We start from the raw sequence: 18177 nt of genomic DNA, 5'->3' as shown, positions 1-18177 counted from the left end.
CCCAGCTCCAGCCATCTCCTCCCTTGGGTCCCTTTGTCTGCGCCCCGCGGAGCCCAGCTGGCAAGAGCTGGGAATTACCAGGCAGGGGCCGGGGCATCTCCCACCGCGTCTAATCCGAGGAGCTGGCAGCCGCTGCATCCTTCCCGTCCGAAGGGCCCTGTAATGGGAGGCCCCCAGGGGAGCAGGTGCCCTCACCCCGGGAGGACGTTCTGGGAGGCGCCCTGTGCCAGGCTGGGCGGCTGGGCTTCAGAGGTGGGGAAGCTGCCGGGAGGTACAGGACTCGGGGCTGGGAGCTTTGGAGAGAGCCTCGTCCTCCCAGGCCAAGCTTCGCCGCTGCTGGCTGGGGTCCAGCTGATCTTCACACGGTCAGGGGCAAGGCCAGGGACCAGGGTGGACGTTGGGGTGGTGGGTGGGGTCCAGGGAAAGGCTCAGAGCCAGTGCGGAGGGGGCCCCTCAAGACCCTGCCTGGGACAGCAGAGGCAACTGTGAGAGCCTTGGGGTATGGGACCCTTGGGGCCGGGGCCATGCCTGTGGCTGTGGTGAGTGCGACCAGGTGCGAGCGTACGTGCCTGCAGGTGAGTGTGCGTGTGTGGGAGCCACAGTGGGAACAGAGTATGGGAACGGATGTGTATGTGTATCTGGGCTGCCTCTGGCCCAGACTTTCTGGGTTACGTCTGTGAGGCTTTTTCTGGAGACTAAGCTGTGCTGGCGGGGGCAGTGGTTCATTTTCTCGGGGTTACAAGAGCAAGGTCAGTGCAGCCGAATCTGAGCTTTTGTTTGTCTCTCCCCTGCCCGTGGCAGCCTGCGGTCCCGTTTCATTCATTATTAAGTTTTAAATCCACCTGACGCGAAACTTGAGCCGTAGAACTCACTCCCTTGCTCCGGCTGGCTCAGTTCAGCCCCCACCGAGGCGTGGGGGAACCTCACCGGCTCTGCTCGCCGTGTCCTGTGTGCCTTTGTTTTTCCAGAAACAGCCAGCCCCTGGTTTGTTTAGTTTTCCTGAGGCTGGACTGGCCGGCGAAGGCCAGGGAGGGTTGGCCATGTGGTCATCTGGGCAAGGAGAGCCTCCGCTGCCTGCCAAGGTGGGTTTAAGGGCCCATGGGGCTCTGAGCTCTGGGCCACCCAGGCTTATCCCCTAGTCGCCCCACTTCAGGCCATCTCCCAGGGTCCTGAGTGGACTTGGGGCAAATCCAGGGGTTGGAGGGGGAACAGAGCAAGCACCCCCTCTTAGGATGGTTTGGGCTGGAAACCCTGCAGGTCCTTCTCAAGCACTCTTGGCTTACTCCTGTTGGTGTTGCCGCATCTGATGCCATGTGCCCGGGATGTGCGCCTCTTAGGTCTGTCTGCTCCCTGTAGCAGCAGACCCAGCTCCAGCCCCAGATGTAGTATGGCAGAATTCACAAAGGTGCCTTTTCTTCTTTCCTTTCCTTTCCTTTCCTTTCCTTTCCTTTCCTTTCCTTTCCTTTCCTTTCCTTTCCTTTCCTTTCGGTGCATTTTCTTTTCTTGCACAATTTTGCCTCCACCCCTAAGGATAAGTGGAACTTCCCACCAGGACTAGGGGCTGGAAGGGGAGTCAATCCCCGGGTCTCGATCAGGTGAGGACCTGCCTCCTTTTGGCCTCTGGGACTGCCGGTCTGTGAGGTCATTTCTGGTGACTTTTTCCAGGCTGCACCCCCGACCCCATCAGGGAAGTGCTGGAGACCTCACCTCCTGCGGGGGGTACGGTGTCCAGCGAGGCCCGGGCAGGTGTCGCCGAGGAGAAAGACATGTTCCTTCCATATCCTGCCGCCCCTCCTTCGCCCCCTCTGCACACCGAGGGCCTCATGTCCACTCGCTTCCGCCGCCCCCCCCGCGCCCAGGACTCCCTCCCCCGACTCCCCCTGCGGCAGTTGGCCAGCTGCACGGCCTCAGCCCGCGAGCTGTCCAGAAGCCCGCTCTGTCCTTGTTTCTGGGCGGCCCTGGGAATTGCCTCTAATCTCCTCTCCGCCTTCCCCCTGCAGATGGTGACGACGACCCGCAACTCTCCTGGGTGGCCTCGTCTCCCTCCAGCAAGGATGTTGCGTCACCCACGCCGATGATCGGAGATGGGTGTGACCTCGGCTTGGGCGAGGAGGAAGGGGGCACGGGCCTGCCGTACCCTTGCCAGTTCTGCGACAAGTCCTTCATCCGCCTGAGCTACTTGAAGAGGCACGAGCAGATCCACAGCGACAAGCTGCCGTTCAAGTGCACCTATTGCAGCCGCCTCTTCAAGCACAAGAGGAGCCGTGACCGGCACATCAAGCTGCACACGGGCGACAAGAAGTACCACTGCCACGAGTGCGAGGCGGCCTTCTCCCGCAGCGACCACCTCAAGATCCACCTGAAGACGCACAGCTCCAGCAAGCCGTTCAAGTGCACGGTGTGCAAGCGCGGCTTCTCCTCCACCAGCTCGCTGCAGAGCCACATGCAGGCCCACAAGAAGAACAAGGAGCACCTGGCCAAGTCGGAGAAGGAGGCCAAGAAGGACGACTTCATGTGCGACTACTGCGAGGACACCTTCAGCCAGACCGAGGAGCTGGAGAAGCACGTGCTCACCCGCCACCCGCAGCTCTCCGAGAAGGCCGACCTGCAGTGCATCCACTGCCCCGAGGTCTTCGTGGACGAGAACGCGCTGCTCGCCCACATCCACCAAGCCCACGCCAACCAGAAACACAAGTGCCCCATGTGCCCCGAGCAGTTCTCCTCAGTGGAGGGCGTCTACTGCCACCTGGACAGCCACAGGCAGCCCGACTCCAGCAACCACAGCGTCAGCCCCGACCCCGTGCTGGGCAGCGTGGCCTCCATGAGCAGCGCCACGCCGGACTCCAGTGCGTCCGTGGAGCGCGGCTCCACCCCGGACTCCACCTTGAAGCCGCTGCGGGGCCAGAAGAAGCTGCGGGATGAGGGCCAGGGCTGGTCCAAAGTGGTCTACAGCTGCCCCTACTGCTCCAAGCGGGACTTCAACAGCCTGGCCGTGCTGGAGATCCACCTGAAGACTATCCACGCCGACAAGCCCCAGCAGAGCCACACGTGTCAGATCTGCCTGGACTCTGTGCCCACGCTGTACAACCTCAACGAGCACGTCCGCAAGCTGCACAAGAACCACGCCTACCCGGTGATGCAGCTCGGCAGCCTCTCCGCCTTCCACTGTAACTACTGCCCCGAGATGTTCGCTGACATCAACAGCCTGCAGGAGCACATCCGCGTCTCGCACTGCGGCCCCAACGTCAACCCGCCCGACGGCAACAACGCCTTCTTCTGCAACCAGTGCTCCATGGGCTTCCTGACCGAGTCCTCGCTCACGGAGCACATCCAGCAGGCGCACTGCGGCGTGGGCAGCGCCAAGCTGGAGTCTCCGGTCGTGCAGCCCGCGCAGTCCTTCATGGAGGTCTACTCCTGCCCCTACTGCACCAACTCGCCCATCTTCGGCTCCATCCTGAAGCTCACCAAGCACATCAAGGAGAACCACAAAAACATCCCGCTTGCCCACAGCAAGAAGTCCAAGGCGGAGCAGAGCCCGGTCTCGTCCGACGTGGAGGTGTCGTCCCCCAAGCGGCAGCGGCTCTCGGCCAGCGCCAACTCCATCTCCAACGGCGAGTACCCCTGCAATCAGTGCGACCTCAAGTTCTCCAACTTCGAGAGCTTCCAGACCCACCTGAAGCTGCACCTGGAGCTGCTGCTGCGCAAGCAGGCGTGCCCCCAGTGCAAGGAGGACTTCGACTCCCAGGAGTCGCTCCTGCAGCACCTGACGGTGCATTACATGACCACGTCGACCCACTACGTGTGCGAGAGCTGCGACAAGCAGTTCTCTTCGGTGGACGACCTGCAGAAACACCTGCTGGACATGCACACCTTCGTGCTGTACCACTGCACCCTGTGCCAGGAGGTCTTCGACTCCAAGGTGTCCATCCAGGTGCACCTGGCCGTGAAGCACAGCAACGAGAAGAAGATGTACCGCTGCACGGCCTGCACCTGGGACTTCCGCAAGGAGGCCGACCTGCAGGTGCACGTCAAACACAGCCACCTGGGCAACCCGGCCAAGGCGCACAAGTGCATCTTCTGCGGGGAGACCTTCAGCACCGAGGTGGAGCTGCAGTGCCACATCACCACGCACAGCAAGAAGTACAACTGCAAGTTCTGCAGCAAGGCCTTCCACGCCATCATCCTGCTGGAGAAGCACCTGCGGGAGAAGCACTGCGTGTTCGACGCCGCCGCCGAGAACGGCACGGCCAACGGGGTGCCGCCGGCCGCCGCCAAGAAGGCGGAGCCCGCCGACCTGCAGGGCATGCTGCTGAAGAACCCCGAGGCGCCCAACAGCCACGAGGCCAGCGAGGACGACGTGGACGCGTCGGAGCCCATGTACGGCTGCGACATCTGCGGGGCGGCCTACACCATGGAGGTCCTGCTGCAGAACCACCGGCTGCGGGACCACAACATCCGGCCGGGGGAGGACGACGGCTCGCGCAAGAAGGCGGAGTTCATCAAGGGCAGCCACAAGTGCAACGTGTGCTCGCGGACTTTCTTCTCGGAGAACGGGCTCCGGGAGCACCTGCAGACGCACCGCGGCCCCGCCAAGCACTACATGTGCCCCATCTGCGGCGAGCGCTTCCCCTCCCTGCTGACGCTCACCGAGCACAAGGTGACCCACAGCAAGAGCCTGGACACCGGCACCTGTCGCATCTGCAAGATGCCCCTGCAGAGCGAGGAGGAGTTTATCGAGCACTGTCAGATGCACCCCGACCTGCGCAACTCACTCACGGGCTTCCGCTGCGTCGTGTGCATGCAGACGGTCACCTCCACGCTCGAGCTCAAGATCCACGGCACCTTCCACATGCAGAAGCTGGCGGGCAGCTCGGCTGCGTCCTCCCCCAACGGCCAGGGGCTGCAGAAGCTCTACAAGTGTGCCCTGTGCCTCAAGGAGTTCCGCAGCAAGCAGGACCTGGTGAAGCTCGACGTCAACGGGCTCCCCTACGGCCTCTGTGCCGGCTGCATGGCCCGCAGCGCCAACGGACAGGTGGGCGGCCTGGCCCCGCCCGAGCCCGCCGACCGGCCCTGCGCCGGCCTCCGCTGCCCCGAGTGCAGCGTCAAGTTCGAGAGTGCCGAGGACCTGGAGAGCCACGTGCAGGTGGACCACCGTGACCTCACGCCAGAGACCAGTGGGCCCCGGAAAGGCGCCCAGACGTCGCCAGTGCCCCGGGTAAGAGCCCGCCCCTGCTTCTCGGGGCTCCGCTGACCCCCGGAGGAGCCGCTCGTGCCGAGCTCTGTATCTCCTCGTGGTGTCGCCTCTGGTAGCCCGGAGAGGCCGCGCTGTCGTGCGGGGGTCAAGCGCATCCGCTCCGTCGTAGGCTCCGAGGCGATCCCCAGGATTGTCCGTTCCCTTCCCACGGTGTGACATTGGCATGCGTTATCTATCTCTCTGGGCCTCATCTGTCAGGAGCTCGTACGCACAAGGGGGAATAGGATTGCTTTTAGGGCCCCGTGCTGTAAGATAAGTAAAGGGCCTCGTGCCCCGGCTGACACACGGTTATAAATGATTTCATCTTTCTTACAGATCTGGGGTGGACTTACTCGCTTGTGTGTTGAGTCTCCTTGGGCGAGTCTCTTTGCTCTCTGGGCTTCAGACTCAGGATTCTTTTGATAATCCATAGAGATCGTCTCCACATAAAGGGCTCAGGACCTGCACTTAGCACGGGTCGATCATGCTAGCTGTAATCACCAGCCGATACTGTTCTCGCCCACAGCACGGCATTACAGTTAGCGCAGTTGCGGGTGCATGGAAGACGCTAGGAACGGTTCTAGCGACTGTTCTCCTTCGTGACTGATGGATCCTTTCACTCGTTCATCAGATTTGTCCCGAGTACCCGTTATATTTGGGGGTGCCTGGTGGTGGAGGAGAATCGGAAATGGGGCTCCCAGACCAGGGGGAGACCACAGGCCCACAGCCAGGTTTCAATGAGGCAGGGCAAGTTCAGGCTACTGGAGGGTCCACATGGGCCATGGGGCCAGTGGCCGAGGGGCACTTGGTGGTGGGCCCGGAGCCTGCGTGGCTCTTGGGTGTCAGACAGTACGGGCCCGGGGATTCCCGCTGAGTCTGTTGTCTGTTTGCAGACTGAGGAGGTGCCAGGCGGATCCCGGGAGATCTGTCCCTCGAGGGCCACTGCTGGCGCCACGGGCAGGAAGGCAGAATTTGGAGGAGGGCCACCCGCTGCAGGTGCCTGCTGGAAGAAGGGGATGTAGCTCTGGGGGTTCCGCTACGGGATCAGAAGTGGGATCAGAACTGGGGCCTGGGACTCTGGGATTTCAAGGGTGAAAACGAGAGAGAAGGAGGGCTGGAGAGAGTGGAAGGAGAATGTACGGACAATGTCTCTGGGCTGGGGTCCCATAGGACACCCACTGGAGGTACTGTGCACCGGTCCTGGGCACCACTTCTCAGCTCTGCTCAGCCTCCGCTGGCTGGCGGGCTGGCCAGTGTGGGTGGACTGGGGGAGCCTTTGGGCCCTGGAGTCCGGTGGGCTGGGTTAAAATGCAAATGTCCCTCTTCCAGGACCCGCTAGGGGTTTGATCTCTCTGGGCCTCTGTCCTCTCCTATAGAGCCAGAGAGTAAGGGTGATAATGGAAGCAACACGTAGCGACAGGGTCTGTCTCCGGAGCTGACATCACCGGGGAGGCATTCGGCGGGGGGTGGGGAGGCCCTTCTGGGTTTTTAACGAGCATCTGCTGTGATTGGTCAGTGCTTGTGTCTCATCCGTGGTTAAATATTGTGACTGTTTCCTGTGCCGACCTCAGTATTTTGCCCTGAGCTTTCAGTGAGTAAAGGAAGCGCTGGGCACACAGGAAACATCACTTGCTATCTCTCCCGTTCATGATCCCAGCTCACACTTACCGAGGGTAAGGCTGTGCCGAGCACTTTCTATCTACGCTATGACACTACCTTTATGGATGAAGAAACGGAGGCATGGAGCAGTTGGTCATTATTAGCCCCCAGCTTTCAAGAAGCAGAGAAGGGATTTGAACCCAGGGAGTGTGGGGCCGTAGCCAAGCGAGCTCTTGACCCACGTTCTGCCAGGCACCTCTGGAGCCCACACCTCTGGGGTGGGGTCTGGGATGGTTACCCTCTCGTTCAGACTTTGTGACAGTGTGGCAGGGCTGGGGCCCACACACCCTCCTCCCAGGTGCACCCCAGCCCCATCCTTGCCTGCCCACACGGCCCACCACATTGCTGGTGCTGCCAAGGCCTTGAGCTTTCGGAGCCTGCCCTTCCCCAGTCTCTGCCCCGGATTCTGCATCAAGGACCATTTCATGAAGCCCCTACTGTGTGAGCAAAGTGTTTTATATCATTCCCATGCAACAGCCTGGGAGCTTTGCCGTGACCTCTGTTTTGGCAGAGATGGTACACAGGCTCAGAAAGGTGGAATCATCTACCCAGAGATGCACAGCTGTGCCTGGCAGTTCAGAGATTCAAATCCAAGGGGGCTTGTTTTCTGGGAGCCTGACAGGCCTTCCTCTGCCTGTCCCAGGTCTTGCGAGAAAGGAGTTGAGCAGACAATCACATCTAGAGGCCTGGGCAGATGGGCCATTTGCAGAAAGGAGCCAGACAAAGCGTGGAACCTTCCCAGTGGAGACCCAGCCTCTGGGGCCTTGCCCCCTGCCTGGGCACGCCTGGGGGCAGGGGCCCAGATGTCTGTTCGCCCACCCCTCGCTCCCCTAGGACTCACGCATGTAAGAGCAGACTCTGGGGGCCGAGCAAGGGCTTGGGGGCTGGCAGGCTGGGACCCTCGGGAGTGTATCCATAGCAACCAGCTCTCGGAGGACTGGGTTCCCGTGGGGCTGAGGCTGCTGTTGGCTGGAGCGGGAAGCATGGAGGTTCCACCCCCTCCCCCCACCCCCACTCTGTTTATGGGTAGTAACAACATCGCCCCAACTCTAGGCCAGTGTGGGCAGACCCCAGCCCTCCATCGACCCCCCAGGTCCTCACAGTGCCAGGTGGGGCAGACTGGGTGCTCTCACACAGGTCAGAGGGCTTGGCCAGGCCGCATCAGCTCTCTGTTCCCTAGCCTAGGACCGTCCAGGCTGTTCTGGGACACGTTGCTGAGGAAAGCTGCTCAGACAGCGGCTCTGGAGGCAGCCTGCCTGGCCTCAAATCCCCAGCCCCTTGCTTGGCAGTGCAGAGCTCTGGCCAAGTGGCTTAGCCTCCCCAAACTCTACTTTCTCCGCCCTTAAAGTGGGGCTTACCGAGTGATTGTGAGTCTTCACAATGGACAGAGCCCGCACATAGTAGGTGCTCAGTCAATGTGAGCTGCCATCCCCATCATGGAAATTCAGCAGCTATGGACTGCCTTCCCCGTCGCTCCCTTTCTTCTCGTCCCTGTTGCTACTGGTCTCAAGCGTGTTCTGCCTCTGCCCCGGGCTCCTCTCTGAGGTTGCTGGGGGCCATGCAGGGGGTGGCGGCCGTGGTCGCAGGCCCCGGGGCTCAGCTCTGGTTCCACTGGGCTGGGCTCTGGGGAAGGGGCTTATGACAGAGGAGGTGCTTTGAATGCGAAGTTCTCTCTTTCTATAATTATGTCTCCTGGTGGGGACTGAAGCTCCAGAGGAGGAGGGGGTCTCTGGGGGATGGAGGAGGGGAAGACAGACCAAGAGGGAGGTACTTCGGGGAGGACGGAGTCTGGCCAGCGTTGCAGCAGGAGGGAGACAGAGTGAGAGAGTCCTTCCTGCTTGTCCCTGAGCTCATGCTCCACCAACACGGAGGAGCCGACGGCCCCGCAGGGTGCCTGTGGCCCTGGGCCTTGGGCAGCCCTGGCTTTGCGTGCAAGGCCAGAAGGGCTGTCTCTGCGTGGGGACCGCGTGCTTAGTGGATGTGGGTGCTGGTGAACCTGTGCGTGTGGCAGGGCGTGGGTGCCTGGGTGTGAGCACACACGTGGACACTCGGGAGTCTGCGCGTGTGTCCGGGAGGGTGTGTCTGGGAGGGGTGTGTGCATGGGCTCGTGCAGCTGTGGGCACATCTGGGCGTGATGGATGTAGCTGTTGGGGGTCCAGTGAGAGAGCCGGAAGCCTTTGTGTCCCAGGAGGAGTTTGGATACATCAACGCGTGTGAGCTTGTGGTTGTGAGGACACCCATGGGTGTTGTACTTGTGTGTCTGTGTTACAGGGAGCAGGTTGCAGTGTGTGGCGGGGGTTGGGGGTCTTGTGTGTTCACAGTGAGTTGGGGTGTGGGAGTGTATATACGTCTGCTTGCGTGTCTGTGTGTGTCCTTGTGGGCATGTCCGTACCTGTGCATGCAGGTTCTGTGTGCGTGTGTGTGTGTGTGTGTGTGTGTGTGTGTGCGCACATCCAGGCTCTTGTGGTCAGCGGCCTCCCCTCCCTTAGGAATGGCCTGGAGTCCTTCTCCCCGTCAGGAAGGCCCCGTTATCGGCACTCTTCCTCCTGCTGCCGACAGGGTGGCCGCACGATGGAGGAGCCCTGGGGAAAGCTTCTCATCCTGCCCGGCCCCTGGTGATTCTTTTACCAAGCACAGCGACCCACTGCATTCACCTGCCCCTAGGTGGGACAACCAAACTCACCCTGATCATGGACTGTCCCCTGCACTGGTCTGGACCAGCCATGGCTATGGTATGGCCTCCACAGACTTCTACCCAAGCAGAACCATGGAGGGGGACACGGCCTTCCTTGTACAGCGGGCTTCCTTGGTGTGGACATTCCGGGGCTGTGTTTCATTCTCCCTCACCCCTCCCTCCCTTCTTTTCTTCCCGCATCAAGGGGATGGGGCACGCATGTGTAAAGAAATGAATGACTTTGACAGTGGAGAGACCCAAGATCATTGCTCTCCGTGAGCACGGATGTGGAGTTGAGCTGACATGGGGGCTTGGGGCCTGTGTCCCCCCAGAAGACCTCAGTCCCCACCATCTCCTCTCGCTTGAACATCTCCTCTGTCTCTTGTGTGGCCAGAACCCCCAGTCCTGTCCTGCCCCCCAGCCTCATGCCATTCTTCCTGGGGCATTTCAAGGCTAAATGCCCACTTCTCAGCCACTCTTCGGAACCCCTGGGTCTTCTGCAACGTTGGGGAAGGGCCCCGGTCTTATCAGAGCCGGTCCTGGAGCCTGAGCAGGGACGCTGCCTCTGGAACCTAAGCTCCCAGCACCAGCCAAGACTGTTGTTTCTTCACTCATGTGTTTGACCGGGATTTGCTCAGCACCGATAACAATGGTAATAAAAGTGACGTCGTTATGAGGCTCTCGCCCTGGGCCGGCTGGCGAGGATCCGGTCGGTGTACAGAATCCGTCTTTGGTTCTCTTTGTTCCTTCTGTTCTAGTAGAGTGTTTTGCAACATAGTATTTGCAACTTTGCTCATTTGTTCCACAAATGCTTCCCCAGCAGGGAGTCTCTGCCGGCCCTGGGATCTCACAGGTGGACGAAGTACATCCTGGGCGTCTGAGTGCTTGCAGTGCAGTGGGGGGGGGGGGCACAAACAAGTGATTCAGCCATGACAAATCCGTGTGCCGAGGAATTAGATGCTTTAAGCATAAGCTCGGGCTGGGGGGCCCCTGCACTCATCCCGGGGTGGGAAGAGGAGGCTTCTCAGCAGAGGTGACATTTGAACAGAGTCCTTAAGGATGGAAAGAGTATACTCCTAGTGGAGGACACAGCGTGGGCAAAGGCCTGGAGGTGGGACCCTCGAGGGAGCTGCAGATGTGGTTGGAGCCACCCTGGGAGCTGAGACAACTGAGCCCCCTGGTGGTTTATCTTGGCCTCATCGTTGAGGGTTGGGCCTGAGTCGAGAAATCCGAGAAATCCAAAGTCCCACTCCCTTTTCCAGGGGTGGAAGGAGGCCCCATCGTGCTGGAGCTGAAGTGGTCTTCAAAAAGCTTGGATATTTTGGATTCCACTACCACCCCGTCCCCTTCATAAAAACCCACAGCCACAGACCTTCCCCCACACAGGCAATACTGCCCCCGTCCACAGGGGCCTGCTTTCACCATCACCCAGCCAGGCTTAGCTGCTGAGAATGAGCTCCACTCTTTGGAATGGGTCTCCCAGAAGCTCGGAAGCTTCCGATGATCTCTATTTTCCTGCTCCCACCCCTCAAGGCAGCTGGTCTCAGCTTCCTGTGTGTGAAAGCCAGCTGTAGGATCACCCGTGGCCTTGTGTGCCCAGGGCAAATGAGGAATTCCTCAGTTACTTCTAAGCACCAAGATTGGCAGGAGCGGTATCCCCTGTTTGGCCACATGGTCCTTAGGGCGGGTAAAGAGAGTAGCTGGACGGATGGAACGATAGTTGTATGGTGGGATAGGTGGATGGGTGGGTAGATGATTAGACAGAGGATAGGTAGAGGAAGGTAGGGGAAGGCAGACCAATGAACAGGCAGACGGATGGATGGATGAATGGGTGATGGTAGGTGTGTATGTGTAGATGGATGATAAGATGAGTAGATGGATTGATGGGTAGGCAGCTGAATGTGTGTGTATGGGGGGGGAGTTGGATAGGTAGATAGCGGGTAGGTAGATGGATGGATGATGGGTAGATGGATGGTTGGGTAGCTGGGGGAAGCATAGATGGATCTGAGCATGCTCCAAGCAGGGCAGCCTCCCTCAACTTCCTTTCCATGGTCATACTGTGTGCTCTCACCTTGGGATGGTGATTCCCACCATGGCAATGTCCCCAGATCTAACAGAGGAGCACCTCCCTTAGAATGTAGCCCACTCCCCTTCCCCAGGCTGCAGAGCTAGATTCGGAGGCAGGTAGGAAGACAATGACCCGGAAAGACCTGGGAGGGGACCAGAGCCATTCTGGAAAGTCTTGAGCCGGGACCTCCAGGCCCTTTTGCTTTATGCTCTTTTCTACTTCCTGACTATCTAATTCCTTTCTTTTTGGCTTCCAAACAGAAGAAGACATACCAGTGCATCAAGTGCCAGATGACCTTTGAGAACGAGAGAGAGATCCAAATCCATGTTGCCAACCACATGATTGGTAAGAGAGCGTTTCCTCCCACCCGTGCCGGGGCCGCTCATCGGGGTTTGGGATTTGTGCCTCCAGTCATCATTTCACTGCTTTTAGGGTGAAAGATGGAGTCACAGCTGCTGTTTCAGAGACATTTCCAATGGAGTAAAATGTAAGAGCTGGAGCACTTTCCCCATCCAGCCTGCTTGTCGCAGCTCCACTCACATTACAATCAAACTTTTGACAATCTCTTCCATTTCCCAGCATAAATTTCCCTCCATTTCTGAAACGAAGTGCTTTCTAGTTGTCAAGCACTCAGGGGCAATTATGCCTCAATTTCGTATGTCATGACATTGAATAGATTTAACTGCTTGCATTTCCCCGCTAAATGTGGTGAATTCCTCAGGCACGTTGTCAAAACAGAGTGCTTACAAAGTTATTTCAGTACTTTTCCTATTCCTCTTCAAGTGGTTTTGGACTTTGGAAAATGCAGCCTTTCCAGAAGGGGGACTTTCAAAGCACCGTAGTGTCCCCTCTTGGCCAGAGGTATGGAGGGAAGGCGTGAGGTCTTCTGCGCCTTGCGTGGACGGGTGTGGGCTCCCCGGCGGCTGGGGATGCCCTCGGTGTAGGAGGGAGCTGGGTTGGATTTCCGGTGAGCATGGGGGCTTGGCCCAGGGGGTGGAGGACTAGGCAGTGAGGGCTCTGGGAGTTTCTGGAATCCTGGTGCCCTGGGTGTCTGGTGGAAGCATGGTTGCCTTCTCCAAGACCCCTGCAGTCCGAACAGCGAGGCTGACCCTTCACTTCCTCGAATATCTTTCCATTGTAGTCTTAAAGATCGCCGTGCCGACGGAGTGCTGTTTTACACAACCCTTAATTGCATACATTCAAAGAGATCATTAACCGCGCAGCTCCGTGAATTCTCACGAACCGAGCACACCTGTGTAAGCAACAGCCCCGCCAGGAAGCAGAGTATCTCTGCACCCCAGAAGCCCCCTCCTGGCACCTCCAGGCCCTCCCCCCACCAACGAAACGTCGTCACCGTCCTGATGTCGAATGGCATAGGGCTTTTTTGGCCCCTTTTGCACTTGATGTAAACGAGATTGTACGGTCTCTGCTTGTTGGTGTCCGGCGGCTTTCGCTCATTTGCGTTCGTGCCCATAGTTTGGACGTCGCCCCTTCTCACGGGTGTGTACTATTCTGTCGTACGAACGCGTCGCCAAGTATCTTGTCTGTTCGACTCTTGATGGGTATCTCGGTCATTTCCGCGTGGGAGTGGTTTCAGGTCGTGCGCTGCTGGGACGTTCTCGTATGTGGATGTTGGTGAGAGTGGGTGCGTGCGGTTTGAATGGAAAGATCGGGAGGGCTGGAGTTGGTGGGTCATGGGTTACCAGGAGGCTCACACTCAGTAGATACAGACGGGCAGATTTCCAAGGCGGTTGTGTGAAACTGCCATCCCACCGGCAAGGCAGGAGAATCGTCTACGCTGTGCCACCATCCACGTTCTCCACAGAAGGAGCTAAGACCCTTCTTTAGGGAAGTCATGCTCAGGGTGAGGGTGGTACCCTGGTCCCCCCGCAGCGGCGGCCTTGGCACGCTCGGTGGGTTGGGGTGTCCCGTGTCCCGGTGACTCTGAGTGGTCCCCCTGAAGGTGCAGACCCCGACCGTGTGCGGGGTGGGGCTCGCCCGGTGGTGAGGGGTCACGGGGAGCTGAGGAAGGGCAGGTAAGGCCCCGGGAGTTCAGCCTGACAGGGAGATTGGTGGCTTTTTAATTTCTTCTGTTCGAAAGCCCCCTGCTGAAGCAGAAGAAGGAAACTATCCTGTCAGTCACTGGCTGCTGAGAGCGCTTTCATGGGAGTGTCAAGGAGGTAAAGATGAAGATATCTAAAAATGTTTGCTTTTGTAGCAGGTGTTAATGTGTGTGCCTGTTTGTAAGCACGAAGGGCAAGAGCCTGGCTAATTGGACCACAGTGATTTCAAAGGTGCTTCCCCCACCCACCCCCCTTCCACCTCTCCTTCTGCGCAGAGCCTGGAAGCCGTGTGTCCTTAGGTGGAAGTCTAGGGAGTTGCTCCTAACTAGAGAGGTGGGCTGGGTGATGGGAAAGGGGGACCGAAGGGGCATCCGGAGCTCGGTGCGAGCAGAGCGCCGGGCTCCCGAGGGAGGCAGTGCTGTCAGGGGGCTGGGCAGGGCCCCTCACCTGAGCCTGCTCTGCAGTGCCGTGAGCCGGCCTGGTTCCCAGGACACACGGGGAACAGGCAGCAAGGAGCTGCTCGTCTCAGCCTGAGAGTCCGAAGGAGATGTTCATGCAATTGCAGAAAGTGTCACCATGCCGTATCCCCATGCAGGGCCCACCCTGCGAGGCATGGGCTGGGGACCCCATGAGAGCCATGCCTCTGGGGGCAGGGTGCGGTCTCTTGCTCTAACCTGCCCTCCCCACCTGCCGGCCCTGCCCTGGCCTTATCAACCCCATTTATCAAAGAACATTGATCGAGCACCTCTTGCATGTGGAGTGCTAGGGAGGTCTCAGGTGATCCAGGGAGGAGGGGACCTGGTCCCTGCCCTCAGGGACCTTACGGCACCCCGTAGGAGACACCACGACACACACATCATGCTGGGAAGGGAGGTGTCACTGGGTGAGGGTGCCGAGCCCTGCCACATGCCAGGTCCCCTATGGAGGTGCCCTCCTCCGTCTCATCGAGGAACTTCAGCAAGGTATCCGAGTTCTTCCAGAGACAAAGTAGCAGAACCAGGGTCTGAATAAGGCTGGACTCTCTGCACTGTGTGTGGCTCCCTGCCGGGGTCTGTGGCAGGAAGGACCCCGCGCTGCCCGCAGGGGAAGCTGATGGCATCCGGCATCCAGGTAACGCACAATGCCGGGAGGTTGACGCTCCCAGAACGAGGACTGCGGGATGCAGAGAGGTCTGTCAGAAAGGCCTGGGTGTTGGAAGGCGGAAGAGGAGTTTTCTCTGTGGCAGGCCCATCACTGACCGAGGGCACAGCTTTAACAAGGAAGGCCAGTCACCGGAGAGCAGCGGCCTCGGAGGGCTCAGCGGAAGGAGGTCCTTGCAGGATGGGCTGTTAGATGGAGGAGGTGGGGAGCAGTGTCTGTGGGAGGACCGTGGGGTGAGCCAGACTCAGAGGCAGGAGCAGAGGAGAGAGTTTGGGGGCTTGGAGGAGCCCCACCTCGCTGGGATGGAGGCCTCTCATGTGGGAGCATCGTGGGCAGTGAGGGTGGGGAGGTAGCTTGGGGCTAGGCCACAGAGGGCCTTGAATGCCAGGTTAAGGGGGTTGGGTTTGGACTCGACCCTGTGGGCCGGAGTCCAAATCTGGGGATTTATTTGGCTTTTCTTAAAAAACCAGAAGAGGTGGCAGCCAGGGCCCTGGGTTCCCATATGGCGCAACTGATGAGCTCGGCGGCAGCTGGGATCATGTGTTCCCAGGCACCATAGTCCCACCCATCCCTACTGTCTTTTACGGGCTGCTTTGCTCATTTGTGTCCCCAGCCTGGTCCCTGTGGGCACCTGAATGTGCAACCTTGGGCTCATGCACTAGGGAGCCATTGAAGGTTTGGGAGCAGAGGACAGCCTGGATGTAGCTGAGTGCTTTAGGGAGATGAATCTGGCTGCAATGTTGAGGGGGGAAGAAGATAGAAGGGAACAGAGACCTGCTGGCCTGGCCCGGAGGTGAGGGGCTGAGGCCAGGAGAGAAGAGAGGAGGGAGGTGATAGAACCGTTATTTGATATCTGGTTTGTACGGTGTGCCTACTCGGCCCCGGTGGCTTGGGGAAGGTGGCAGGGGCAATGGTGGGAGATAGGAATGGAAGAGTACTGGGCCCAAGAGCCCCAGTTGGGGCTGGCTCCGAAGTCCCAGTAAAAACTGTTGGGGCCCAGTGTCCCTGTGGACAGCTTTCCCTGCTAAATGGCCCGAGGCCGGAGTGGATGCCTGCAGCTGGTGGGGGCAAAAGCCCCCCTTAGCAGCACCAAGGGGACTTGGCGGGTAGAAGCGGTGCTGTTCAGCTTGGCGGCCTTCTCATAAACGTGGGGCGCGGGGGGTCTGAGGCCGGCCTCCCCAGGGACCTGGACTGCTGGAGACCTCCCCTGGGGGCTACTAAAGCGGCCTTTTTATAGCGGGGGGCCTCTTCGTGGCTCTGCAGCCTCCAGACCCTGGGAGTTATGATGACTCAGGGACGCGTCTCCTTGGGAACATTTTCCCAGCACCCTCTCCGGCTGCTGCTGGCGAGGGAGTGATTTGGAGCCGATAGAAAGGCAAGGGTTTTTTGAAACCTTTTCAGCAGCAGGGTCGCCTTTGAAATCCCCCCTCCCCACAGGGAACGAGGCCCCCTTCTCTGGGCTTCCCCCAGCTTTTGAAATGGTTTTAGACGCCCCCTCCCCCAGCAGGCACATCAAAAACTTGGAGCGGTCCACAGCCCTGTTCTGCGGCCTCCCACGGGGATGACCCGGCCCCCCCCAGCTGCCCTTGCCCACCAGCCACTGCCTCCACATCGGGAAGGATGCCCCCCCACCCCGCCCCCGAAAATGTCTCTGCGCGAGGCCTGCCTTGGGCTTCCTGTGGCCTGGCTCAGAGGCAGGGCCCCCTTCCAGTGGCTGGAACGGGGGGAGAGTCTTGCTCTGCATGTTGAACAGGTAGGCACAGAGCGTGTGCAGCCCTTCTGGGGCACCTGAGGCCTCAGACCCCGAAGAAAGCCAATTTGCCAGCGTTGGGCCTGCCCGCTTCTCAGCTGCCCGTGGATGTTTCTCCCCTTGGTTCCTGCTGGGCGTGGCTGCATAAGGGGTCTGAGAACTTGTCCTTGAAATAACGAACTTGCTCTGACCCAGGCTGGCCCTGAGGGAGTGACTCAGCTCTGGGCCCTGGTGTCTTTACCCAGGGCTTCACGGGCCCCTGGGGGGAGCCCTGAGGAGGGTCAGGGCTGGGAAGGGACAGTCCTCAGGGAACCTTGACAGGAACGTTCACCCTCTATGTCCTTGGAAAGTGGCTGCGGACTCTGTGGCAGGCAGCCAGCCAGGCCAGAGTCAGACTCGGTCCAGTGGGGCATTAGGCATTCTGGGGATGTTGTTTTCCCGGTCACATCAGCCCCATTCCCTGGGTGCCTCTGAGGGCTAAGCTTTGCTGTGGGGATGAAGAAATTGGGGGCATCTGGAAGATCCCACCTCCTGCTCAGGCCTTTAAAATCCCGCCCCCCACATGCTGGGCTGGTGGTCCTTGTCTGTTGTCCCTTCCCTGGCCCTTCCCTCTCTGTGGCAGGATGGGCCATGGTCCCCGCAGAGGGTGTGTGTGTGTGTGTGTGTGTGTGTGTGTGTGTGTGTGGTGGGGGCTTCTGGCTCCCAAGTCTTTAAGACGCACATCCCTAGAGACACCCTGAAAGCCACCTTGCAGTCTGGGTCCCCACTCGTTCTGCAGCTGCTTGCACGCCCGGGACCCGCGCTGAAGGCCTGGCCAGCAGCATTTGGGAGGGGAGGGGAGTTCTGGTGTGGAAATTAGTGTGTCACCCTCCCACCAGGGAAATACAAAACCCCTCAGATGTAACGGAAGAGGAAAACACATGGAAAGGACAAGGAGGAGGGGTCCCTGTGTACTGTCTACCATGAACACATGTTGCCTAAGGGGACTGTGTTCGGCTCTTCCGTGGTGCTTTGGATTTAGGAAATGCCCAGACCTAAAACATCTGTCCACCTGTAAAACGTGAAGAAAACGTCTCCCTCCCCCCCCCCCCCCCAGATATTACATTTCAAGTTCTGGAACTGCTCTGTCAGAATAGCAAGCCTATACAGACAGCATATCCTCCCATTCTTTTACATTTCTTTATTTTTATTTTTCCAGAATCCCCTTAGCAGCCCCTAAGGGCGAGAGGACTCAGTTTCCCTGACTTTGAACCTCATTGGTTGGTTTGAGGAAGCTGTTGATCAAGCACTTCGGTTTATGAAGGATTCGTCAGTTCTGGGTTTTAAAATACTGGAAATGTTCTTATTTTCACAGATTTCTCCTCCTCCTCCTCCTCCTCCTCCTCCTCCTCCTCCTCCTCCTCCTTCTTCTTCTTTTTTAAAAAGAGGGGGAAAGGCCTCTGTAGATGGGGTTTCCTCTAATAATAACCTCAGCTCAGTAAACATGATTGAGATCCTTGGTCAGGGGGAGGCTCAGTGAGGAACTTTCCTCTCATCCAGTTGGGGAGATAATAACCCCAAAGGGAAAGTTCTATGTGATGTCTCAAGTGT

The 18177-nt window shown here is 59.0% G+C and overlaps 1 protein-coding gene across 2 annotated transcripts in view; it reads left to right on the top strand.

Moving 5' to 3' along the window:
• The window catches only part of ZNF423 (zinc finger protein 423), a 321833-nt gene that overhangs the window by 183539 nt on the left and 120117 nt on the right, over positions 1-18177 (top strand). For both annotated transcript variants that reach the window (XM_045806734.2, XM_045806736.2), the window contains 2 exons: positions 2001-5215; positions 11895-11979. In XM_045806734.2, the coding sequence (XP_045662690.2) occupies positions 2001-5215; positions 11895-11979 (3300 nt within the window). The remainder of the gene's footprint in view (positions 1-2000; positions 5216-11894; positions 11980-18177) is intronic.

Source organism: Ursus americanus, chromosome 21 (assembly GCF_024610735.1).
Source record: "Ursus americanus isolate L20-20 chromosome 21, mUrsAme1.1.p, whole genome shotgun sequence".
In the NCBI taxonomy this organism is placed as follows: Eukaryota; Metazoa; Chordata; class Mammalia; order Carnivora; family Ursidae; genus Ursus; species Ursus americanus.
This window is presented reverse-complemented; position numbering and strand designations above follow the sequence as displayed.